The sequence below is a fragment of the Sparus aurata genome, chromosome 2, assembly GCF_900880675.1.
Source record: "Sparus aurata chromosome 2, fSpaAur1.1, whole genome shotgun sequence".
NCBI lineage: Eukaryota > Metazoa > Chordata > Actinopteri > Spariformes > Sparidae > Sparus > Sparus aurata.
In genome coordinates this window covers 22474895-22502302 of record NC_044188.1, presented here as the reverse complement: position 1 = coordinate 22502302, position 27408 = coordinate 22474895, and the positions used below count along the sequence as shown (strand labels likewise).

Sequence of the window (27408 nt, the reverse complement as noted above, 5' to 3'; positions counted from 1 at the left end):
GTGGGTCTGCGTGTGACTTCCATCTACTAGCCCTATAATCCTGCTCTCACAAGGAGCCCCTAATGATGGCTGTGTCTCTCTACAGCTCGACTGGCATGCACCACGACATCACACTCACACACACACACACACACACACACACACACACACACACAAGATCTCACACATGCCTGCATATAAACGAGCAGGAAGGAGACTCACACTCCAACTCTTGCAGACACACACACACACACACGCGGAAAGGAAGTGGCAAAACACATGTGTGCAAACTGTCACACACACTCTGACAATGATTGCATACAATGGCTTAAGGCGTGACACACTGCACATGGGACATGGAAATAGTAGTGCCTTATAGGCACCTATTAACACAAACACACATGTTGACAATTACGGACGCGTATGAAGAAAACCACACACAAAATGTAAGTGTAAAAAGAGATCATACACACTTTTACTCTGTGTCTGTCCTGCATCAGCGGCGGACTTCCCCCATTGAACAGATTTGGACATACACACACACACAGACAGATCCCCATGGTAGAGCTGTATGTGCGTACATTGACAGACAGATGTGTACACTGACAAGTCAAGAGTGTTCTTCCAACATATGTGCATACAGCAGTTAAGCACCTGGCAGTGAAGAGATACGTGCTCTTTTTTACGGTCAGGAGCACATACACTACTCCCACTAACACAACATATGTTTTGGATCATCCTTTAACCTATAATCATTCTGCACAGCGGCAACAGGGAGCTCCTCACACAGTGTCCTATATACGACAGGACCAAATCAGTGGGAAACTGATGGACTGCTGTGGCTAATCAGAATATTAAACGTCTCGTACTATGCTTAATCTGTCTAAATTACCATGTTTTATTATCATTCCTGATTGTTTTGGTTTTTTCTGTATCATGCGATTTAGGCAGACTAAATCCGCGGGTTTCACGTTGACACAGCTCTGAATGACATGATGAGCAACACGGGCCAATGGCAACACAAGTGGATTACATTAATGTAAGCAAAGAGATGTATTGATTGGAAGCCTTAAAGTAATATTATGTAGAAACTGGCATTGTGCTATTCGGCGCACCCCACTCAGCATTGAAGCTCTTATTTTAAGGTCAAAAGTTATAAATGTTGGCAATAAAATGCACCACTGTTCAATTTAATACACTACACTACCTACACTACACAGGTTTTGCAGCTACAGCCTTACATGGTCTGGTATGAGGAGTAGCTCATGGTGGCTAATGTTAGCAAATTATAGACAGATATTGTTCTATAGCTGACATTACTGAGTTATTTTCTCTGACTTAATCGATCTTTTTCCTGAGCTACTGTAACTACAGACGGTCTAACATGTCGGTCCAAAAAAAAAAAATTGGGTTGGGGTCTTGTGACTGTCTATAGCATATGATACACGACATTTCTATACTCACCAAACCATTCAGTGACCCATTGTGCTCTGTGGATTGGGGCATTGACATCCTGGAAGAGACCACTCCCACCAGGTTGGAAATGTCTCATCACAGGAAAAAGGTTCTCCCGCAGAACCACTTTATACTAATTTGCGGTGACCTTTCTCTCACAGGGGACAAGTGGGTCCTAAACCATGCCACCAAAATGCCCCCGACAGCACAACACAGTTCTCCGCTCATTTATACAGGTTTTTTTCTTTCATTTGTCCCTCGTCTGTATGTTTTAGCATTCACCATAATTCTGTAATCATCACTTGTGGCCTTAGTGGCTCCTGGTCACCAAGATTTACATTGTGTCATTAAAGTGTAATTTGCTCGATGAAAGCGAAGACGTCTCGCTTTAAATGTGACACAGTTAAAATGTATAGCAGCTATTACATACTGCTAAACAATCTGTATGTCACTATATTGCCTTGGAAGAAAATACGTGCCAAGTGTGAGTGCCAGTGACTGATGACGACTGCCAAAAGGACTCTGCCTGAAACTTCTGTTATATTCTGGTGTTCGAGATTGTCGTCCGACCATTTTGGGATGCGCGAGAGACGCGTCTGTTATCAAACAGCAGATGGTCGTACTGATGTAAACCATTCAAATGGCACGTGTTTGTAATTAAATGAGCCAGTGATCAGTATTTGTGGCCGCGCGCCACAGTGGTAGGAAATGCATGTAGAGCGATGTGAAAGCTACGAGGGGCCTCGTCACTTTGGCTCGGGACTTGAAGTGAGCAGCTTTTCTCTCTCTGTCTGGCTGTCACATAACAAGAGCTGCAGTTTGTTTCAATCAGATCCGACCCGGCGCGAGGCTCCGTTTCTCAGTAGACCTGAAGTTGTAAACAAACGCAACGTATCACATGTCGACCTCCCGGGGCAGACGCTTGTTTGCTGATTCTGCGCGCACAAATACAATCGTATACGTCCTTGTATGCGTGTGTTTATTTTCATGCGTGTCTGTATTCCAGTCAGCAGATTGTTGTGTCTGATTGCTGTCTGTCTCTGTGCAGCATCCTGTGCTCAGGTTTTGATTGTGCCTCGGTGTCAGCAAGCTGCTCAGGATGACCACCTCCATCCTCTGCACCCGAGTCTCTCTTTATAATTTAGTCAAATGTTTTCCTTCTTTGTCTGCCTGGTTTTTTGCACGTCCCTCGCCTGAAAGGCTTTTGCACTCTTCTTCCTCTGCTCTCTGAAGTCATGATGTGTTCCTCCCTCAGCTCCGCAGCCTCTCTCTCCGTCTCGCTACAAAGTCTCGGCCATCTTAAATCACGCAGCCTCATATTCAGCTGTAACATATTGGTATTCTTTCAGTCACTGATAGAATGTAGCTAACACTCCACAGTGTATACATACATCTAAATATATGTATCATTTACTTTTACTTACTTGCGCTTTTGATATTTAAGTACATTTATTGCCAGAAAACTATTTTTGACACATGGGTACAGTCAATATCAGTGTTTATTCGGGTGACGTTCACTTTTACCAAATTAGTATTTTAACATGTTATCTTTACTTTTACTCGATTGTGACTTTGGGCTACTAGGACTGACATAAAAGAAATGTAAAATTGACAATTTGTGGTAAAGAGGGAGTTGCACATTGGAGCTATTTCTTTGCCGAACAACAACTTATCCTCCTGCCAAGCATTCCTGTGCATGTGCCGACACCGTCAGTGAGCACGGATTCAGTTTTTGTTCGTCTCCGCACACAAACGATAATAGCAAAACCTGGATGTGCCACTGTGATATCAGGACGCGTTTGTTTTTGATTCAGCTATCGTTTGCCAAGAAACAGTCACAGTACACAGCTCGCCTAAAAACAAAAATCGTTTTTTCTTTTTTCTTTTTTTTTACATTTCTATATAAGACAAAACAAACGAGATACAATACTTAGCCTAAACGTGTCTTTCTTAGAGGTTTTGGTGGATGTGTTTTGGAGCTTTTGAGGCCGATTTGTACGCAAGCTAAGCTATACACAGCTTGTACTCACAGAAATGAGAGCACATCACTTATCTCATCTCACTCTTAGAATAAAAGGGAATACGCTGATGTAGAATTAGCCATTTTTTCCACTTGAAGGAAAATTAATATTGTTTAAGAAACTCTCAGTACTATATTTGATACAATTTTCTGATCTTCTGTCGTTGTGTAACTGCTCTCCAGGTAGCGTCACTCCAGGAGACGGTAAGAAGGGAGTGTGATGAGAGGGAGGGGCTGACCGCTGCTCTTTCTCAAGCCCAGGAGGAGCTCCACGGGCTGCGATCCCCGGTGTCTCATCAGGGCCCTTCCAGGTCTCCTCTGAACCCCGCGGAGAGACACTTGGCCCCGGGGGAACGAGCATTTCCATTTCCATAGTCAATCCAGGGTACCTCTCAGTCGCTGTTCAAACACACTCCAACCCCAAAGACAGAAGCCGGGGCAAAGGTGGAGGAGGAGCAGCAAGGAGTTTGGAGCTCTGGTGCAATGGTGGAGAGGCACTCTGCCCAGACTGAGAACAAGCAGCACAGCAAGCGGAGTCAAATGTAAAGTCAAAAGGTCAGCTTAGTGACAGCGAGGGAGGAGAGACTGCAAAGAGCAAACTGGAAAACATGAGTGTGTGACACACTCACTGCACCTGTTGAAAAACCTCAGATGGTGTAGTTTTTAAATGTCAATAAACAGTATTTCCATATCAGTTTCACTATTTTAATCTAAAATCCAAATCCGAATTTAAACCAAAAGCCACACACACGTTGACAAACAAACACACTTTATCCACAAGACACAAATACTGAGTCCTGCCTCGTGCGCCAGTGCACTCCCAGGGCGCACACTGTACAACAGACGTGCACTTGTTTTCTCACAGCCCGGGCTCAGGCGGTCTCAGTGGCACGCACAGGATTTCACAGACAAACACCCACACGCGCTCGTAGTATTCACACACACATGTACACACAGCCTGTCACAAGGGCAGGGCTGAAGGAGCATGACAGTGTGTCCCTCGCCACCTGTGGACACAAACAAAAGGCAGGCAAACACAAAGGGAACTGTAAGGCAAGCACCACACACACTCACACACACATACACACACACACACACACACACACATTCAACAATTACGCAGCACTCTCCCCTCAGGCATTGTGTGTTATTGACATCATTCACTCCGTGCAAGGTCTTTCCATCCCTCCCTCCCTCCCTCCCTCTCTTCCTCTCCCTCTACATTTGGGATGAATTGGCATGATGGGAGAAATGCATGAAGTGTGTGTGTGCGCACGTGTGTGTGTGTGTGTGTGTGTGTGGCATGGAACTAATTTCCCCGCTCGCTGGCACACATGGAAAGCTTTTAGTTTGACTTCCCCGTGTCCCTCTCTTCCAATCCATCTGCGAGACAATGCATGTGCACGCCGCTCACACAGAAAGGTGGGATGATAACGATTTTGTCGTGCCAACGTTTCCTCCGTTTGCCAAAAACACACACATGCACGAACACAAAGTGTGGTTTATCTGCCGAGAATCTCGGCCCGTGTGGAGAGGACGTTCTGAAATATAACAGAGAACATTCAGTGTCATTAAAATCTAATTTTCTACACTTTTGTCAGGGGGTTCATGGAACATTTCCTTCAACGCATAACAAAGCAACTGGGGTTTTTTTTTTGTCTGCCGTTGACTCACAGTAAAGAGATTAATTTGATAAAATTTGGATGCAGGAGATTTTTTTTAATCAGATTTCCTAATACATCTTAATAAACCATGATTGTTTCTTGTAATTCTGATTGAGCTGGCTTAAATCCCTCATGGCCCCTTTAATGAAAACAACAGGTCATCTTCCCCTTTATGTGTTAGCGGTAACATTTTCTTTTGTGCTCTGCAGCTGACTTCTTGTTGCCTTCCTGTGTTTGAGTGCGTGGCCTTGTGTGTGTTTACTCATTACACGACTTTCTGCCATGCGTGCGTGTGTCTGCAGTGAGCAATTGTTATTCGCTCCTAACACCACCATCGCTCACATTCAGTAATCACGCAACGTCGCTGAAGGACATCAACTGTGTGGTCATTACCACAATGTAGTGAATGTGTGTGAGAGGCTTAGGTGAGGGCGTTGCAGGGCTTGGCTGGCTCACTGCCTTGACTTTCTGGGACAGTTTATGGCGTGGAGCCATCATTAATGTGGTTGTAACTTACACCTGGGCTTTTCCTGCTCGGACAAGTCAGAATCTCTGCCGCGAAAGGCGTCTATTCCAGACGTGTGCTGACCCTTTGACAACTGCTTTCCCTGCTCATGCAGTCCTGGGTGTTGATCTGTCCTTTTATTCCTGCTCTACACTGTGACCCGCATGCCTGCTGTGTATTTGAAGAGATAACCCTCTTTCCAAGTCCTTGCTCCCCCTCAGATCCCACAACACTGCTGTAAAGAAGACTCCATCATTGTACTCCTTTTTTTTTTTTAAACCCCCCATTTGTGGGTTGCACACATAACGTGTTGTCAAAATGTCACATCCCCTGCCACCTCGCAGGCTCACTCTTTTTTACACAGATATCGATTCAGCTGCCGGGTCTAAAAGGCGGAGCAACAACGATCCATCTTTGTGCCTTATATAGAGAACAGCGATGTGGAATAAAGGCACAACAGTCCCCTATTAATCAGGCTGTGAAAGGGGTTTACTTTTCTATTTCCTGTCTCCCTTGAAAGACAATCCTCCACCCCCCCTTCTTCCCGCATCCCCTCTCTTTTTCTCTCTTTGTGTCTCTCTACCTCTCTCTTTCTTCATGTCAATATTCATTTACTCTCTTCGGCCGTCTTTTGGTATTCAGCCCCTCTGACTCTGTTGCTAAAAAAGTGATTCCCTCTCCGCCTCTCCTCATCAGCTATCTCTTCCTTCGCTTCATTTTTGATCCAGTCAGCTCTCTCTATTCTTCTCCCCTCTGCTCTTTTACTGGGGCTCTTTTTCCTTTGCTCATGCCCTTGCTTTGTAGCCCTTGACCCGGTGTCCTTCCTGGTTTGTGTGCATGTGTTTGAGAAAAAAGGGCCATGTGGCGTGTGTGTGTGTGTGTGTGTGTGTGTGCGCGCGCGAGCGATCTGGCCTGAATAGATACATCTCCTTGAAACACTACTCGATATGTGCGTAACAGGCACACAGTGTAAAGCCTCATTACCTTGACATGAATGACGTTTTGATCGTCCTCAAACATTAACATTTAATCACCCTTGACAAAAGCCCACACACACAAACACTCTTATGTACACACACACGCATGCCGCGCACACACATTCGGAGTGTGATCTCCTCGCAGTAATTATCATAGCAGGGCAGGCATGCACACGTGTCCCTGGGGGAATCGGTGCAAGTTGCTCATAAACACACACACACACACACACTCCAGGGAGTGGCATGTGTGTGTATAACTAAGCCCTTGTTCGTCACTGGGCGTCCCTGAACGCCTCTCTCCTGCGTCGTTATGGTCGTTCCGGAATTCTGCCGTCCCGTGAGCCCTCCCACACCCTATAATTAGTGTCACCCGGGCAACCGGAGAAAGAATGCTCAGTATTCTTGTCATCGTGGTAAGTGCGTAAGTGGGAGGGCCGGAGGTGCTGGTTGTAGGTGTCGGTTAATGACAGGGACAAGGAGACCTCAGTCTGCCACCTCTTGTGCTGTATTAGTAAAAAAAAACAAGGAGGTAAATCTGTGTGTGTCCTCCAACAGGTTGTGAAAGTAGACCCTTATGCTATGTTTGCATTATTACAATGAGACGCTCACATGCACACATGTATATGAGCTCAGGAAATAACCAGCCATGGCAGGATAAAACCGTTAGTGGAGACCAGGGTCAAAATTTGCTTGTGGGCTCCCACAGAACACCACATTTCCTCCCACTGTGAGTCGTGTATGTACAGTATATCGCTGTCCCCATGTACACTGCACACAGCGTACTTAGTGTGGCAGCTTCACAATATTAGCCTGCGGCCCTGGAGAAAATAAAAAAACAGACTCGGTGCTGGAAAATAACATGCAACATCCGGGGGGGGATTGCTATGTTGCATTTGTCTGTGGTAATTTTATTCAAAACACCTTTATTTATAATGTGAGACAGGGATAACATTCCTTGACGAGAATGCTTCATTTATTTATTTATTTATTTATTTATTCATTTATTTATTTATTTATTCTTATCTCAGCTTTTTTCATGGATTTATTGACAGGACATCTTGAGAGATGACAGGAAGTGGGATCAGAGAGAGGGGGGATGACGTGCAGCCGAGGTCGAACTTGAACCCTGGGCCACTGCAGCGAGGACAAAGCCTCTGCTCTGGAAACCACTCGAGCTCAACCAATGATCAATTTATTTATTTTTTTGGGGGGGGGGGGGGGGGGGGGGGGGCGGGGGGGGCGATGCTGCGACCAATATTAGCAAGTCAGTGCCCTGAAACCGAAAACTTAACTGAGAACTGAATAATTGTAAATGATCCCAATCATCATTTCCTTCATTATCGTCTCGAAAAATAATGTGTTCATGTTAAAGCATATACAACATATTTGCCAATAATGATACACCTGTGATAGTCCGGAAACCAATGATATAAACTAAATTTGTCAAAAGTCTCTTAAGTAGATTTCGACCTCAGGTCCTTTGACAAGACTAATTACAAATTTGCAATTAATCAAATAATTGAAAACCAGATCACATGCAGTGAAATTTGGACTTGCACATGCAGGGAAGTTGCTCTCTTTGCCAACAAACCAACGGGGACATTAAACCCCAAGAGTCATGTTTGTGAATTTAACACTCACCGAAAACACACAGTCCAGTATATCACACACACACACACAACAGCATTGTGGGCGCAGTGCAGTCAAACATTGCAGTCGACTGAAACGCAGCATCAGGTCACAGATGGAGGACTTGGTACAAACTGAATGAGTCTTCACAGAATACACTCCTCAACCTCAGGGAGCCAGCTGCTTCACACAGTGCACCCAATTTTCAGAAAGCTTGGTGTGCCTTCAGTTCCCCCTGCTGGGCGTTTTCAGTGACTGCAAGTCTCACGGATGAAAAAAGAAATAAATCTTGGGGGTTGAAGAATGAGTGAACACAATGTTCCTTGGACTGCTTCATATGGAGCTCCACCTTTCTTGACACAAACGATGGCATGAAGCTGCACCTTTATCTTTAACACTACCAATGGAGTCTTCAAATTCAATTCAGAATTTCTCTTGCTCCGCTTTGCTCTGCTCTTCCTCTCTGGGTTTATGTTAAATTAACATAAATATGTCAATGTTAAAGTACTGAGTAGATCTTAAGGATGTCCTGTCCTCTCTGTGTAAATTAGCCGTTAAAAAACTGATTTCTAAATAAATCAGGGGCATCACTGCTGTGACTTATTTTCTATTTTTTTAAATGGGCGGATGGATATGTTCCAGACGTATCGGTGAGAAGTCCGGACTTTCCCGTAAAATACGTCACAAAAACCGTTGGTGGTGAGTAAACTTCCTCTGCTGCCTTCGGGTGATGTCGGAAATGACATCTACAGCTTGTGTTGCCAACACGTGATGTGACGTTTGAGGAACACATGGGAATATAATTAAATGGCAGAACTGAGCCTCCGTAAAACAACAGCTGCCATAGGTTGACTAAATTAATTGAGAAACGCTAGTCATACATGCCTAATACACAATTCTGGTGTTTTGTCCATAACTGCGGGCTCAGAGAGTCTGTGGAGGTTTATTTCGACTATAAAACTGTCGGCCATTGTCTGCTTCATTTGTCATTATAAGGTTAATGGTTACTGTCTCCCATGAGGGACAGTTGTCTTAGATTAAGAGAACTGCTGCATCACACCAGACATTGCAGTAAAAAAAACACAAATACACTTATTTACCCTCTTAAAAACTTTTGAAGATTAAAAACAGAACTTTGCGTATGACATTGAAGGTAGCAGTAGACAATTTACCATTGTAATGAGGAAAACAGTAAAAACATGATCGCCTATCATGTCGATCGATCTGTTCGTTAACTATTCATCTGCTGATACCGTTATCAACTTTATTTAGACTGTGCTCGAGTGGTAATCTATACACAGGTGAGATAAATGAACACATCTGAGAAAGGGTAAAGTTGTTACCGACTGATTGACAGTGCGAGTTTTGATACATATTACATTTCAGTACAATTCGTGTTTATTTTGTTCAATTGGTCAATATTGCCGAACTATTTGCCGCCGCGGATGTGCAAAGTCTCAATAGGATGGTGACGTCACGTACTTTGTCTCACTGCTCCGCTGTCGTTTCGTCGAGGCCGGCTGAGCGCACAAGCTGTAAACCGCTCCTTTTCGGATGAAGATGGCCGCTGGTCCTCTCTCTGTATCTTCCAACGCGTCCACAAACAACGATGGCATTCTCATCGGTGACAAAGTTTACTCGGAAGTGTACCTTACAATCGATAACTCACTCATACCGGAGGAAAGGCTCTCTCCGACGCCGTCGATGCTCGATGGCCTCGACCTGAACACGGAGACCGACCTTCGCATCCTTGGGTGTGAATTGATTCAATCAGCGGGCATTCTTCTCCGGTTACCCCAGGTGAGCCTTCTTGAATAATTATAATATTTTACATCATACATGTGTGGATGTTTTCACAGCGAGCGTGAGTTGGTAGGGTTTTTTTTTCCCGAACAACAACACGGCACAGGCCGGTTGTTAGCATTTCGTTAATGTTAGCTTAGCTCCTTGACGTTGGCGTGGTGGAGCTAAAATGGCGGCGGTCCATTGTGCAAGGTTAGGCCAGCTTATGCAAGACAAAGTACAGACGTAATGCTCTGCGTTTTCCTCGACAGGTGGCAATGGCAACGGGGCAGGTTCTTTTCCATCGGTTTTTCTACTCCAAATCATTCGTCAAACACAGCTTTGAGGTAAGTCCTAGCATGTTCATGGATCAGTGTCAGGCCGATGCTTAGCATATAACGTTAGCATAGCATAACGTTGTGCTTACGTTCGTGGCAGCCATATTGGCAATACGTTGTAACAGAGTTTATGGCCAGTTTCGAGACAAAGAAGGGAGCCTTGGAGATCAGAAACGAAACCGTTCCCGTATTCAAACTTCCCAAATTTAAACCTTAGAACCAAAACACTATTACTTTAAGTGTTATCAAAGGCGCCAGTCTAACGTTATATCCAAATGTGTAATTTAAACACATCTATCTTGCAGTTAGTTCTTAAACGTTTTCTGGTGGTGTTTGGTAACGTTAAGCTCCTCTTCGTAACTTAATGCCTCACTCTCAGATATGTACACATGCTTATCAATCTTTGTAATATATATCGCTAGTTCTAACTAGGTGTTAATTAAGCAGATGATCAAGGAGATAATTTAACATGAACTGTCTGGTCTCTGGAAAGAAAATTGGCACTTGGATATTTGTATGGTGACGGTGTAAAAACAATTCGGTATTGCTGTGAATCAGGCTGAGATTTACGTTGTCTTTCTCGATGGGTTATCCCTTTTGGAAGTGAGAACTGCCATCATTTGAACAGGCCACAAATATGGCAATAACGCTAATCAAATGAATATCTTCTGGTTGGATATTTCATCCCTTCGCCTAACTCTACTTGTCATTTGTGGGCATTGTATCTCTGGTTGTGTGTCCAGTTATTGAACTCTTCCTTCCCACCTTTTTGCTTCAATTATCTTCTCTACCAGATTGTCGCCATGGCTTGTATCAACTTGGCCTCCAAGATCGAAGAAGCGCCACGACGAATACGAGACGTCATCAATGTTTTCCACCACCTGAGACAGATCAGAGGCAAAAAGTAAGCATCGACATTGAATCTAGTTTTCATTTACTGGAAATGTTAAAGAATGTTTTCAGTTACAAGCAACATGTTGCATTGCATTTGTTTTTTGTTTTATCCAATATGATGTATGATGATGATGATGATGATGATCTGTTTTTCTGTGAAAGTGCCCTTCTGTTTATCCATGTACTCTAAACCATTTTAAAACTTTTCAGTTTCCGCTTCACTCGTAATCTCAGAGTGTAATTGTCTTCATATAACATCAGAGTAGTTTGACAATACTCTGGAATTGATACCCCAACACACTCTTAAAATTGAGTGCATTTTAAATATTGTAAGACAAGGCACCACTGCTTAATCTTCTGTGGTGCCTTTGTCTTCGTAGAAATCTGTACATGTCAGTGTTATAGGCCTTGGCATTAACTTGGCTTCTTTTTTCCCTTGCAACCAACTAACAGCGACCAGCTACATTTACCAAACCCTGGGTGATGTGGAATGGTACGTAAGACGAAGCAGTCGGCATGACAACCATGATGCAAGGGGGTCTCACCTCCCCCAGGGCCACCCCACGCCCTCCTGTGGGAGAAGCCCGTGGTCTGAGCCACCGTTGGGCACTGGGATCGGGGATGACAGGTTGGCCGAAGGTCCTTGGCCCCCGGGGCGCCTTGAGGACTCCTGTGGTTCAATCTTAAGCTTTGGGTATCTGTCCGTCAATCTGCGGACCATTGGGTAATGTAGTTTCCACATCTGACTGCTCCTCACCATGCATTTTGTTTGTGCGTAAAGAGCAAAACTCCATTCACCAACTGTCCCTCATGGCTTTTATAGAAATATCACCTTGTTCGTTGAAGTTGGATATCAGTTGGACGCTTGCAGTCGTGTAGGGGTTATGTTTTCGTTGAAGGTCAGTGCATGCAGCGTAGCTTAAATAGTTTGGCCTCATACATTGTTAAATTGACTCAGCATTGAAGTAAGTTTATCAACAATCCTGATGACCTTGTAGTAAGTCTGTTGTTTTTTTGATTTTGAAAATGTAGATTTGAGGTGTAAGTGTAATGTTGAAAAAATGGATATTACACTTACCCTGGGAATTTTCACATGCATGCGGTTTGTCGCATGACCGTGTTTATATTCAATTCTGTTGTTTGAGACATTAAAAAAGGATTGGATATGAAATTTGATTGTTGTCAGTTCTAAAACAAAAAAGGTTAGTTCTAGTTCAATTCACAGACATAAGAGGATAACATTCAGGTTTTTTTCCAAGTTCTGTTCATGCAGTTTTTGAGGTGTAGATTGTTAATATGAAGAGTACTCGGTGTAAGAGGCTGATGGGTCATAACAGGGAGGTCGACACAGTCTGTGAACACGTTTATAAATCTAGAATGATGAGGCGTTTCTTTGTTGTAATTACTATATAAAGGCATGTTTAGATGTGCTTGTATGTCGCAGTAGCATTTTGAGTAATCTGCTAAACCAGAAGTGTTTTTTTTTTTTTTTTTTTTAGGTTGGTACGGAACTCTGTGGAAAGTAGACATTGGACAAAGACATTAGTATTTTCCTGATATTTTTATCCTTTGAGTCTGGCTAGCCTGCTATTTCATAAACAAAAGAACAATAGTAAGTTATTTTGGAGTAGTATGTTATACTGGTGTATACAGTTCAGGAGAATATGTGATGATTTGTGACAGTTATTTATAGGAGTTCAGCACTTGATCAGTTTTATAATTCGAAATTGAAGACAGTTGAAAGTATTTGCGCGTTGAGTTAGCGATGTGGGTGATGATCTGAGTTGATATTTCTGTTGAAGCTGTGACACAGGGTGATGGAAGTTGAGGACCATCTTCAGATCCCTTAAGCTTTCACTGGAACCACAGGAGTCCACAAACCCCAGCAAACTGTCAGGCATTATAACAGTTAAGCCTGTTGCTCTTAGTTGGTTGAAACGGAAAAAAGAAAAGAGTACAAAGAATCAAAAGGGCACCTTCTTTTTAACTTTCATTTCGAAGGGGGGAAACATTATTTTATTTTGATTCCTTTGTAAACTAGGACTCCAAGTTCTTTGATACTTGATCAGAACTACATAAATACCAAAAACCAAGTCATCAAAGCGGAACGGCGGGTCCTGAAGGAGCTGGGCTTCTGTGTCCATGTCAAGCATCCACACAAGGTGAGTTAGAGCAATACTATTCACTATTACACAGTTGTGTAGTTTAGCTATTGGACCTACAAGTTTGGTCCTCGATGCAGATACAACCACACAGGAAGCAGCTTTCAGACTATTACCACTTCACACAACACACGCAATGACACACTTAAGTCTGTTTGTGTTTTCATGCAGTCATTTTATTATTCCAGATTATCGTCATGTACCTTCAAGTCCTGGAATGTGAGAAGAACCAGACACTCGTCCAGACCGCCTGGTAAGTTCCTTCCTAGTACTCCACAAACCATTCCCCACAGCAGCAACCTGTCATGTCTGCAAGAAGCGCCACCAGACCTGGGCTAAAAATTAAGTTGAACGAGTTTCAAATGGTTGAATTACTTGAAGAGGACTTGATTTATGTGCTTGCAACACACCCCATATGTGGAAACACCATCTTGTCAGATAAGTGACATTCAAGTACCCTTCATGTCGTTAAGCACAAATTTGGAAAGCATTCAACAACCATTTTGCCCAGGTCTGACTGAGACATTCCCTCACTCCATTGAACCCGTCCACCTCTTCTTTTTTTTTCTTCCTTTCTGATGGAGCAATTTGTTTTATTGTTTAATCCTGTTACGTGGCTCACTCTCTTGTCTGCCCTTACATGGCTTTGCTGTAAAGTCTTTTTGATTTGCAGTGTCCAGGGAACTTGGTTTAACTTTGTCCTTTCTCTCTACTCTTTGATTAAAGGGTAGTCCATGCTGGTAAGTCACATAAAGAACCTCTGAACTCTGCCTCCTCCAACCACATGACCTCAGGAAGCTCCCCCCATTGGCTGGCTGCCCCTCTCCAGACAGCCAATCCCAATGCCAAGATTCACTGAAGGGGGCGGGCGGGCCTTTCCCAACAGCCAACATCGTCTTGTTTTCTCTTGGGTGTCCAAAAGGATTTGTATTTTTGGTCTTGCTACAAAGGTTTTAATTGTAATACCTATTTTTGCCAAGTAGCTACAGATACATTTATATTCTGAGTTTTTTTTCCCAGTTTACTCACATCTAGGAATGAAGTAAACTTAGCCAGAATAGAAAAACTTTTTTTGACCAGTTTACCTGCCTATTTTTTTTTATATTTACAGTAGTATACTGTGTCCTGTCCCCAACTGACATGGTGTCCAGACATGTGTCTGTCTTACAGGCTGATCCAGTCTCAGATTTTGCCTCGAAGGACCTGTCTCGCCCTCGCAGCAGTCAGAATCCAACGGCCATGTGTTATCTGTAGTAGTGTTGGCATAGCAGTTGACACCACCCTGCCAAAGTGCAGGTCAGGTTGTTTTTGAAGGCAGGTTAGACTGGAAGTTATGGCGTGGCAGGTTTTTCTCCCAATTACTTGAGAGGAAAAAATGAAGGGTGAAAATGGACACACACAGTGAATGCATATGGAGAAGTGTCACTACTTAAGAAATGACGTCTCACTGCTCTGTGATTAGTATTTTTGCCTGTTTTTGGGCCTCGTTAGTTTATTGGGGTTCACCATCCTGTTTCTGTTCACTTTTCTGTCTCTCTGACTTCTATGTTTCTTGAGGACATAGATGCTCACACCACCCTGTACTCTCCATATTGTCTTTCCTAATGCTCTCTAATCTAATTTACCCATCGCCCTAGACAACCCACTGACACATAATCTGTTTTGTAGCACAGAGGTTTCACTCTGCCTAAGTAGTGAGGCATAGATAGTCTGCTAATGTTTTTAGTGTGTTACAATGCCACAGGGTAGAATGGGGCTTGCCGTATCAGTGGTCTTATGGGGCTTGGTTGGAAAGCATTTATTTAAAGTGGAAAGCGGTTGCTGCATCGTGGTCAAACTATCTAACGTGAATGCCACGGACCTCACAGTTCAGTTTACGAAGTTGTTAGAATATTTGCATCATTTACATCAACCTGCCACTGTCTCTCACAGTCTAGCTGTCGTGCATGCCACCACACATGCTGTGTCTTCCTGTTCCCTCAGAATGCATTCTCAGTGAGTGTTACATTCGTGTGCCTGCATGTGCCCCCCCTTCCCATTCCCCACAAGGCATGTGTCATTGTCTTGATCATCACATTTCTGAATCTAGTTACTCCCAGGTCATACTGTGGTAAGGTGGTCTTGGCAGGTCTTCAGTAGCTTATTTCCCATTTATGTCTTCATGCTTTACCTGTGACATACAGCACTCCCATGGACGCCCCAGAGAGAAATGGACAAAGTTAAACTCTGTGAATCTGGATGCATACATAACTTTGGCGCTGTGTGATTTAAAAAAAATGTGTAGCTGTTTCTTATAATATTTATCAGGGCTTCTGATTAATTTGAAGTGCTGGATGTGCCTCTTATAATTAAATCTACAAATGGTAACCTGTTCTCCAGCATACCAGTGAGCATTTACAGTTGTAATGTTCAGAAGGCACCGGCCTCAGAATTCATGGTCAGGAAGATTTAAGTTGGAAAACTAAGCTTGTGCTTAATTAGTATGGAAAAATGGATATCTTTCACAGACTATTTGGAAGATAAAATAAAGCCCTGATCAGGATTTAGTTCTATTGATAAATGTTTCGGAGCATTGACCTACAGTGATAACGTCTTGTTAAAGCTGTGACTTGACTTAAAACATGTGTATGAGTGTGAGGTGGCTTTGTGTAGAGAAGATGCTATGTTTTTGTTTTTGTTCTTTTTGCCTTTATAGGAACTACATGAATGATAGCCTGAGGACGAATGTGTTTGTGAGGTTCCAAGCAGAGACAATCGCCTGTGCCTGCATATTCCTCGCTGCCCGCGCTCTGCAGGTAGGAGGACCACTTCTCCACCTTCCCATGAATGCTTGCTATGTTGATGCTGTCACATCAGCTCATTCAACATGAGCAGCTTCACATGTTTAAACCTTTTTTTGTGCCTGTGTTTTCCAGATACCTCTGCCATCCAGACCTCATTGGTACCTGCTGTTTGGAGCCACTGACGATGAGGTCAAAGAGATCTGTGTGACCACTCTCAGACTTTACACCAGGAAGAAGGTAGGTTTTGGATGGGTTTTCTCAGTTCTGTATTGTTAAATTCTACTCAGTAGAAATACAGGGACACATTTCATTAGTCAAAGACTCCCTAGGAACTGCCTGTCACAGGTAACCTCTTATGAGAATAGTGCCTGAGTGTTGGCAATATGTAGTGACAGTTTTTTGTTTTTTTTCCCCTTCCCCAGCCCAACTATGACCACTTGGAGAAGGAGGTGGAGAGGAGGAAGGTGTTCTTGGCCGAGGCTAAGCTGAAGGCCAAAGGTCTGAACCCTGATGGTACCCCTGCGCTGTCAACACTGGGCGGCTTCTCTCCTGCTTCCAAGCCCTGCTCCCCAAATGTGGTCAAGGTGGAAGAGAAATCCCCGAACCCCCAGACCCTGAAACCAGTTAAGAAGGAGCCAGACAGCCGGACTCAAGCCAACAAGAGTCCACACAATGGGTAAGAAATGTGCACATTTTAAGAGCTGGCTCTTCTTGCCAGTTAACATCCAGTATTCGTTATAAGTGTGTCTTTGAAATATCACAATCCTAATCTTTTTCTCATTTTTCCAGTTTAAGGAAAGATGTGAAGATTGGGAGGACCAGCAGGAGTGGAAGTCGGTCTCGTTCTAGAACGCGCTCCCGGTCTAGGTCTCGATCCCCTCGCAGACAGTAAGATTGCCAACACTATGTATAGACATTCTTAGTCTAATGGTTTAGATATTAACTTGCGTGTTTGATCATTGCATTTTATTACAGGGATTGTTAACAAGTACTTGTGTGTAACTCAACTTCCCCCCTCTCTTTTGTTTCCACAGTTACAACAGCAGACATAGCCGCTCAGGGTCCTATAGTTCTCGCTCAAGATCTCGCTCCCACAGTCGCAGTCCATCACCTCGCCGGCATCCGCCCTCGCCCCTCCTCCCCCACCTCAAGTCCAAGACCAGCCATCATGGCAACAGCGACTCAAAGCCCAGCGGACGCCACAGCAACAGCGGGGGATCTGGTCACAAGAGGAAGCGCTCGCGTTCTCGGACACGGTCCCGCACTCCGGTCAAAGTAGACAGAGACCGGGACAGAGAGAGGGACCGGGAAAGAGACAGAGACCGTGGCTCCTATGACCTTACCTCAAAGAAACACAAACACGAGCGAGGAGGTGGTCATCGAGGAGAGAGGAGGGAGAGGGAGAGATCTCGGTCCTATGACAGGGACAGAGAGAGGGAGCGTAGCCACAAGAGCAAACACCACAGCAGTAGTGGGCACTCAGGACACAGCCGTCACCGGCGCTGAGACACACTCACACACAGAGACACACACACACACTGACAGACGAGCTCTAGGACTGATTGTCACTAAAGTATTTTCACTATACTTGAAACTGAATCAGATGTGGCGTGTTCCGTGAAAGCCGTTGAATACAGTTCACTGTTAGCTGGAGTCTTGTCAGCAGACACATCTCGCATTTTCTTCAAAAGAATAGAGATCCCTTACAGACTTTTTATAGATGTACATACCTTTTTGTCTAATAAACTTTGACAAATTATTTGTTTATAATGGTTTTTTCCACAAACACACTATTGTTAAATCCTTTAAATTACATGTACTCATTAAAAAGACCCTTCATCTATGATTTTGCAAATACATAATTTTTTAAGTTTTCCTGCTGGACACAAGATGTCTCCCACGTCACTGTAGAGTCTCTGAATATTGACACATTGTGCCACAACTTGATTGGAAGTAAACCAATACCTCCAAGCTTTCATGTGGCACTGCTGACATGTCAGAGTTGCTGACCAAGAATTAGCTTAAAGGGAAAAAAAAAGTCAACATTCAGCTGCTGTCAAAGACTAAAGCTACACTTCAGCCGTCATTGAGAGAACGCGCCATGTTTGGTTTAATTTTGGGTATATTGCTAACCCAATACCAACATAGTTTTTGTTTCTGGGTTTCCCCTATGCATTCTGAACCTGTCAGTTAGACCTATATTATTTACAGGAATGTTGATTTCTTTCATTTTACTGGCGTGAACCAAATACCACAACATTTAGGTTTGTTACGAAAAATATTTTTTGTCTGTAAAAAAAAAAAAAAAAAACTAATCAAGCCTCAACATCAAAGGCATATATGGAACGTTGTTGGAATTGGCTGAATCATGTAATAGCTTCTGCATGCACAGATGTCTTGGCAATAGACTATTCGTTGCTCTGACTCTCAATCAACACAGCAACTCACCTGTAGCTGATATTTAGCAGAGGTGGTTGATTTGTTTATGTAGATTGAATGTGTGCATCTGAGCAACCCAGACAACAGCAGTAAATACCAGCATGCAGCAGTTAACTTGCCATTTTTTCACCCAGCTGGTCAGACATGATTAGTGGTTGAAGGAAGGTGCCAGTGCATTGTGACATCAGTCCCAGGCTGTCGGTCTCCTCCACTGAAAGGTTTTTTTTTCTTTCTTTTCCCATGATACACCACACACCACTACCATCCTCTAGCCTATCATTGTGTTATTGGTTTTACATGTAAAGTTATTGACTTGGGGAAAAGAAACTTATTTACAGTGTAAAGATGGATCGATATCCACTGACAATACGTGAACGCTTTGATTTATAAAAGCCAACTGCTCAGTGGAAGGATTGAATGAATAAATGTAAAATAAAAGTGATCATTCAGGAAAGATCAATATGTTTGCACATTAGGGGACAGGCAGGAGAGTGCTTTTTGTTTTCCTTTTTTTTTTTTGACAGATGTGTTGCTAAAGCTGTGTTTTGTACAGTTTCAAAAAAGCAAACGTATAGTAGTATGTTTTTCTTTTTTTTACAGCAGGGGATGCAGACTTGATTTCAGAACATTTTAGGGTCGTCAATTTGTTACACTGGTTTTTAGTCTGCACGTGTACATGTTCGATTTTTATTCAATAATAAATGAGTTAAGCAACTTCACTGTAATGTCTTTATTGTTACGTAGCCTGTTGAACAACATAAATATAGACTCATGACTGGATTTGTATTAATTTTGTTGTGTTAGACTTAAAGGAAATATAATGACATTGTAAGGAGTTGCGTGAACCCTCGTGGTGAGATCCTGGGTCTTGTTCGAGGAAATGTAATTGAATTTGCGTCACATCTATTGCTGATGTGAAGCTGAATACTGCAGCTGCAGGTAGAATTAAACTCTGTGTAAGTTTGTTTTGTGTCAGCCAGAGGGCGCTGCTGGCCTTACTTATATAAATACTCTTGGACAATTACATACACTAGGATTTAATGAGAAAATAAGTTGTAATAGTGTGCAGCACAGGATTAGAGATCCAAAACTGATTTTAAAAAGATTTTATTTACACCTTTTTAAAAAAGATAAAAACAAAATCTTTACCGTGACTGCAAAATGTAGCAGAGTGTATAGTGGCAGTGTACTCAAGTAAAGTACCAGAGTGAATGTACATCACTGCAAACTATTGCACACAAAAGGATCTTTAAAAAATCCTAATAAGAACTTCATAATTAAGATTAGAGGTGATCCTCCAATTAACCACCTCATGTGGCGCCACTGAAACAGTTTCCAGTTAGACATGCTACTTCCCTTTTAAATCAAGAATCAGTCAGTGATCGACCACATTGTTTTTGTCATTTGTCATTGCCTCCGTGTAGATTGTCATATCACCTTTCCATCGCTCTAGTCAGGAAGCAGTTGTTTGTGTCTCAGAGTTTCACTCTTTGACACAGTAGGTGATAATATCTACCAGAAAGAATGCTTTTACACTTTGTGCAACAGGAAGCCCGTGCACTCTGCCAAGACATCGGGTAACACTCTCTCTTTAACTGTGTGATGTGCAGCAAAGCACCCTCACATACGCACTAAATTAAATCTGCAGTGTGATCTGATGTGTAAATCTTACCTGAGCTGGTGACGAGTCAGAAACACCACTGAGACAGACGGAGCTGGCTTATCATCATTCAGTGTGCTCAGTGTGGGCCTGAGTGAGATCCCACCTCACAAATCCTGCGCAGTGATAAACTGACTCTCGGCATTAGCCCGGTCTTCCAGATGCTTTTGAACTACTTTTGTCAGATTTTGAGATATCCACTATGTAGACTACTGCCTCTGCTCTGATACACCAGTGTTTTATGGGGAGACCACGTTATCAGATCAAGCAAAGCTGCTCTCACAATGAAACGTTATTAAACAAAAATATTAAAACCTTACCCGAGGTGCTCCGGTGAATCTGTCCCTGTGGTAAACAATGTGCCAGGAAGGATTTTGGGGCCTGTTTCCTGAGCAGCAGCAGTATAATAATGATCCCTGAGCATACAGCATGGAGCTGAAGACACTGTATTTAACTTTTATCTCACAGTCGTGTTTTATGAGCTGTTAGTGTGACATTAATATGAGTTAACAGCTATAACACCCCTCTGATCAGCGTGAAGCCCCACAGAGAACAGAATGGACCGTAAATGGCGTAATGACTGCCTGAAGCCATTCAAATGTAGCATACTACACGTGCTTACACAACTATCCTTATTAATAAAGACTGCATTTCTTATTTGAATGATTGTACAAGTGCCAGATTGAAAATACAATATGTAACTTTTGCAGCTAGAGGGGGCTCTCCATCGACACAAAACAAAACAAAAGATGTTTGAATGTTAAGTGGAGCGCCAAAGTGTACAGTACTGTCAAGAAACACTGGCTACCAGATCTCGGTTATTTTAGTATTGACATGTCAAGAATCTAAAATATATTACATATTACATATCTGCATTAACCCTTTGTTATATGTGTTTTATACCTTCTCCATGAGGTAGGTGACGGTCAAGGCTACTTTTTTACCTTAAAATAACAGCTACCAAATCATGTTGATGGTTCAGTGTCTTGTAACAGGGTGAATGGTGTCTCTGTCTCAGCCGCTCCGCCCCCCATCACTTAAGTCTGCACTTTGTAACTTTAGTGAGAGGGTAGGATCACAGCATTACACACATGTTCACTTCAGCATACACGTTTTCAACACAACATTGCTTCGACTTGATGAGCTTTGTCTGTAGTTAGCACCTACACTACGGACTGGGATTTGTATTTACGACAGTGATGTTGCACTCAGAAAATGTGGGGGACGCCAAATCCCACAAAATGCCAATTTCTACATTATGTTGCTTTAATATTGCAAGGAAGAGGATAACCTACTGTTTTAGGGGCTTTCACAGCAGGTCTTACACACAACAATCAGATTTGTTGGTGTGAGTTTGCTACATTGAGCGCTCGTGAACTGACAATACAGCCTTAACAATGAATGCTTCTTCGGTCCTTTCCATGGGTAACCTGCACATTTTACCTTAAAGAAATACTCACTTCATTTATGTGCCAAACACCTGTGAAGTAATATTTAGTTATCTTGCTCTACAGTAAAAAAAAAACAAACTAGGCACATATTTTCACAACGTGAAAGGTATAAAAGAAGTTGGTATTACACGGCTTAAATAAGACTCAAAACCCCGCCAGCAAATCTAACATGTATCACTGTCACAGCCAAGTCACTACATTGTTTTCAGGTATATTGTATAATATGGATATTTCAGAGCAGTGCTTTTGTCACATCAACAACAACAAAAATCTGCTGTTCGTGTCATATTTGTATACTTTGTTAGTATTTCACTAAATATCACCTGTTTTAAAGTTGTTTATTTGTTTTTGAACATATATTCTAAATTCGTACTGTCACTGATTCTAATTCATTTGAATGCCATCACTTTCCATGTGTTGTCATGGAGGCCGGGCAACATTATAATCCCGCTTTCACTACTATAAACCAGAACTTACTGCAGATATTCGGTCATTTGGAAACTCACCTTGGATATCGCAACCAGATGGACAAGAGTGTTTTCCAAACTTCGACAAAGTCCACTAAGTGTTGAGAGAATTACTGGTCGAGATGTTTTGCGGACGTCGCAAACAACAACAGGTATGTGTTTATCTCCTTAAACTGTTAATGTGGGCATTGGGAAGATTTTTTGACAGTTTCTGTGTTTTTAATTAAATTACTCTGTATCGCAGTGGATTATGTGTCATATTTAATCATGAATATTTTTGTGTATATTCAAAAGAATGAATCTCAAGATGTGGAAGTTGAAGTTGAGTCAAGCTCCAGCCCACAGCAGAGGTAAAAGCATGCCTCATAATTATTTATATTAATTTTATTCTTCATGGTATTTTGTATGTTGCTTTATTTAATCTGTCACACTTTTCTAAGCAAAAGTTCTGTGGATGTATAAAGTAACAGATAATGGAGTGTTTCAAGTATTAATTAACAGTACAAGAGCATTTTTCCACATTTGCCCTTTTTTATTATATTTTGATCAGTTGTGTGTCATTCAGTAGAGTTTTGTTTTGATGTCAATGGCCTTTTGACTCCAGTACACTGCTGAATAATCGTCTACATTTTCTTTTAATTACCAGTGGCATTGTTGAGAAGGACCCAAAACAAGTCCCTGTAGTCCGTGAAACTCCTACCACCTCTGCCACCACAGACTCAACCCCCTCTGAGGCTCCAAAGAGGAAGACTAAGTGGCCTTCCTGGTGGCACAGGTTTGTCGGGCGTTAAAAAGGAAACGGCACAGCAGACTCCTGTAGAAGAGGTCGTGGCAGAAGACTCGTGCCTGCCATGTTCTGCTCCAGAAAAGAGTTATCCTTCAGCTGTCTGTTTTGCCTCTTCAAAGATAGATTTTAATTGTATTTCAATCGAAAAATAAGTAGACAAAGAATTTATGGTTACGGTTTTGATGCAAACCTGTGAAACTCAACTTTCTAATGCAGTAAGAACATTTTAAATGCAGATCTTTTAATACTAATTTGAGGTATTGATGCTTTGACTTAAGTTGATGATTTGAGTAAAGTTAAACCAGGCCAGTGGTGGAAAGTAAAGTGCATCTACTCAAAATGTTTATAATTTCAAGGTTAAATAACAAGGTTCAATTAAATAACATTTAAATTTAACTTTAATTTAACTTTAGTTTTAGGCTATTTTGTTATTTTACTCCAGAGAGGGGATATTTATTTTTTACCATACTGCACTGACTGAAGCTTTGCCTTGAATTCGAGTTGAGTCTTGAATATTATATCATTATTAATTTTACTATGTTTTGTTCACCTTCTTGGTTTCATTACTGTGACTGGACCAGACAGTAGAATAACATCTGTATTTTCCTCTATCATCAGTGTTGACATCATCAAAGAGTTTGAGGGTGGAGAAGCTGGTGTCCAGGATAATTCACCCAGCTCTGATCTTACAGTCTCCTCTGCAACACAGACTGAAAAGAAAAAAAAAAAATACTGGTGGTGTCGCCCTTTCCGGAATCGCAACAATGTATGTACCACTGAGCTGAATGTCAGTAGTGTTACCAGCTGACCAAACTGTTACAGTAACATGTGGATTCTGCATGTTGTGTGAACCCTCAGTTCAAGCATGTCATTTATTTTGCTGTATTGAACTGTTTTTCTGAACTTATGCCAAACAGAAAGAGAAGTCAGAATCTTCAGCTGACATGCACAAAGAATCAGAGATAAGTTATCCATCTGTCACAACAAACTCATTTAGCGAATCAGACAAGACCAATGACAAGACCTCAAAGATCGACTCAAACGTAGAGTCAATGGAAATCGACTCAAACGTAGAGTCAATGGAGATCGACTCAAACGTAGAGTCAATGGAGATCAACTCAAACATCGACTCCATGGAGATCGACTCAAACGTCAAGTCAATGGAGATCGACTCAAATGTCGACTCCATGGAGATTGACTCAAATGTCGAGTCAATGGAGATAGACTTAAACGTCGACTCCATGGAAATCGACACAAACATCAAGTCTCCAGAGAATGACTCAAACATGGAGTCCACAGAGAATGACTCAAACGTTGATTGCCTCCAGATCGACACAGTCATCGAGTCAACGGAGATCGACTTCAACGTGGAGTCCACGAATGTTCAGTCCACTCAGGCCTACTCAAATGTCGAGACCAGCAACCCAGACTTTATCTTCATGTCTGACTATGCCAAGCGGTACCTGAAGTCACAGAACGTTGTGTACATCAAAGACGTCCTCCCACCTGATGCACTTAAATACAGGCCATACGCCCAAGTGTGTCACAATGGGAGTAAACAGGCCGAATCAGAATCAGTCTATGGAAATCTGGCAGGCAGCAGAGAAACCCTCTCCACAGAGAAGCTTGTTTGCCTCGGGTGAGCACCTGTTAAAGAGACTCATAAATGTGTGCTGAATGTTCATTTATTGTTTTTAAACTTGCAAACATGGTCCAGTCTAACTAACTCCTCTGTCTTGTTGGGTTTAAGGCTCCCCAACCTGGCGCAGACTTGCTACATGAATTCCACGCTGCAAGGCCTCCTGACGTTGACTCATTTCATGCAGGAGGTCCACAACCAGCACACGGTGTGGAATTTTCACCCTCAGTCTGAGCTAATCAGGTGAAGCACCTCCACACCCCCACACAGATCACTCTTTTGTATCTGCAAACTTTTCAGGTCAACATGAAGCAGCAAAAACCAACAACAGACATCCCTCTCATATACTTCATTCCTTCCTATCTTGTTGTTGCCAGATTATTTGAGAATGTTGAACTGTGCCATTCCTCCACCGACAGGATGGAGAAGAAATGCGTCCTGTTTGCTTTTAAAAAAAGTATTGCTGAGTTGAACTCGCAGTTTGATGACGACAGTCAGAAGGTTTGTGTGCTTTTATTTACTACCCACAGCATAGTACAACCCTTAGCCAATTTGCACCTTCCGAAGCTCTTTGCTCGGTGCGTTTATCTGCAGGACGTGTGTGAGTTCCTCAGCTGTGTGCTGACGAAGACGCGATCTCTGTCTGTGGATCTGCATCAATCAGCAGTCAATATGGGCATGACCTGCACCTGCCCCGTTAATGCCCACATGGCCTTCCAGATGCTGAGTACCAGGTCCTGCATGGGGTATGAACTCAAACACACATACTGTTACATTACCAACAGTTTAGAAACTCCTGATGTTGACTACGTGCATTATTGTTTTTCCGACTTGTTCAATCAGGATGTGTCTTTAATGCTTTTAATTTGAATTGTTCCTTTATTGTGCAGATGTGGTTTGCAATCCAAGAGCATCAAGGATTATGTGAACCTGTCCCTGGACCTTGCATATCGAGGCTCAGTGAGCCAGTTTCTGCAGAGTTACCTGAAAGCAAGTTTGCACGTTTGCTCATTTGCTTTGAAGTTTGTTTGTCGTAAGAGAATTTAAATCAAAACCTGCCTCTTGCTCATGTTCCCTCCTGCAGAAGAACCAGTTGGAGTATTGCTGCAAGTCCTGTAGTACCCAGGAGTCATCGCAGCAGTGGTCGTTTGTGAGTCTGCCAAAGTGAGTAACATTATCCGTCACTACAGTGCAGTCAAATGTCTTCCTCTGTGAACTTGGGGGCTGACCCTCTTCCTCCACCTCTTTCCTGTCAACAGTGTGTTGATCATTCAGCTGCAGAGATTTACATCGACCAAGTCCGACAATCTGAGGAAGCTGGACATTCGTGTGGAAATAACAAGGGAGTTAATGCTTAACTCTGACTCCAACACCACCGAACAGGTAAAGATGATGTTCAGTAAATAAAAGGCAGCTTCTGTCAGCTTTGTTTTCTGGATATACACTGATCCGGGCAACGATTTCAGCGTACACAAATCTGCCTCTCAAATATACAGAACCAGCAGTCAAATGAAATGTGCTGTAACTGTTGGTAACTGTGTTTTTTTCAGACTCACTACTCTCTTGTCAGCATCATCAGCCATTTGGGCTCCTCAGCAGTTTCTGGTAAGTGTGCAGCAGCCACACATGTCAAAATAAAGACTCAAGGTCAAGGAATCAGATGTACCGTGTCCACTAATAAATAATGTCCTATCCTCTCAGGCCATTTCATCTGTGACGGTGCTTACAGACAGCAGGAATCAGGTGACATGACAGACCGTTGGCTCACTTACATTGACAATATCATAAAAGAGTCAACCGCAAAATTCATCTGTCAACTGCGGCAGAAAACAGCGTACGTGCTGTTCTACGAGAAACAACAGTAGAAGAGCCCAACCGGTCGTGGCAGACAGCCGCCCGCCTTGAGCCGGGTCTGCTCTGAGCATACCTATTTTAGAAATTAAATCATTTGGGTATAACATATAAAATAAAATAATAATGTTAATGAGATGTTATCTATTGCTCTTTGTTTATGACACACTCTACACTGCTGCCAGTAGACTTCAGTCACAGTCCATGATTGTGAGTGAAAATCCTCGTGGCTCGATGTGGAAAACCTGGGTTAAGGTCATCAAGTTGATAACCACTGCTTACTGTGATTGTGATTATTAGTGGAGGCAGATAAGGGAAATATTGGGGTTGTTGAACTGACTTTGTTGCACAGGTCTCAGCTCTAACAGGAAATCATTTACTGCTGAGCAGTTTTACCCTTCCTTCCTCAACTTGTCACCGCTGTCACTCACCGCATACAAGACCCAATGTTGCACACCTGTCAGTCAGTGCTTAGCAGATGATAATATGAATGTTATAAGCTTCTGAAACACAACTCAAGCTCCATATGTACAATTTAATCAATCTTTGTAAGCCTAGTGTTTTTATTTTTAGGTCTTATGCAGTTTCAGTTGTGTTTGCACTGCTGATGATGTCGTATGACTTGGTCTCAGTTTTGGTGATCTTGACTACAACGCTGCTGTTGCACAGCAGTTGAGCGCAATCCGATTCAAAAGCAGAAATCACATCCTGTTCCGATCAAACTCTAACAGCTCTTCAAGGTCTTGTGCTCTCTGACACCGCAGAAATGAATCGAGTCAAGCATTACTGCCAAAGTGTCTTCACACTGAATCATCCTGTGGTTTAGCTGGTCTGCCTACTTTTCCCCAATCCCTTTATGACGAATCTGTTTCTTTAAGTGCTTTTGGAGGCTTGAAATGGGACATTACGGCAGTTGTGGTAATGTC

The 27408-nt window shown here is 42.6% G+C and overlaps 2 protein-coding genes across 4 annotated transcripts; both read left to right on the top strand.

The window, feature by feature from the left end:
- Positions 1-9700: 9700 nt before the first annotated feature.
- ccnl1a (cyclin L1a) lies at positions 9701-19342 on the top strand. Its single transcript, XM_030443322.1, has 10 exons — positions 9701-10029; positions 10284-10358; positions 11144-11253; positions 13285-13405; positions 13594-13658; positions 16101-16200; positions 16321-16425; positions 16611-16864; positions 16978-17076; positions 17223-19342. Exons 1-10 carry the CDS (start codon positions 9784-9786, stop codon positions 17692-17694), a joined length of 1647 nt encoding a protein of 548 aa, XP_030299182.1. The 5' UTR covers positions 9701-9783; the 3' UTR covers positions 17695-19342.
- A 2814-nt stretch (positions 19343-22156) lies between these two features.
- Positions 22157-26618, top strand: LOC115597106 (ubiquitin carboxyl-terminal hydrolase 8-like). 3 transcript variants are annotated; one of them, XM_030442806.1, is made up of 13 exons: positions 22157-22357; positions 22500-22555; positions 22852-22980; positions 23611-23758; positions 24321-24631; positions 24743-24874; positions 25009-25132; positions 25226-25377; positions 25522-25621; positions 25716-25795; positions 25891-26014; positions 26182-26236; positions 26333-26618. In XM_030442806.1, exons 1-13 carry the CDS (start codon positions 22328-22330, stop codon positions 26494-26496), a joined length of 1605 nt encoding a protein of 534 aa, XP_030298666.1. In that variant the 5' UTR covers positions 22157-22327; the 3' UTR covers positions 26497-26618. The 3 variants fall into 3 exon arrangements, with proteins under 3 accessions (XP_030298666.1, XP_030298657.1, XP_030298648.1); XM_030442797.1 differs by having other exon boundaries at positions 23910-24631; positions 25051-25132; XM_030442788.1 differs by having other exon boundaries at positions 23910-24631.
- Positions 26619-27408: the final 790 nt, after the last annotated feature.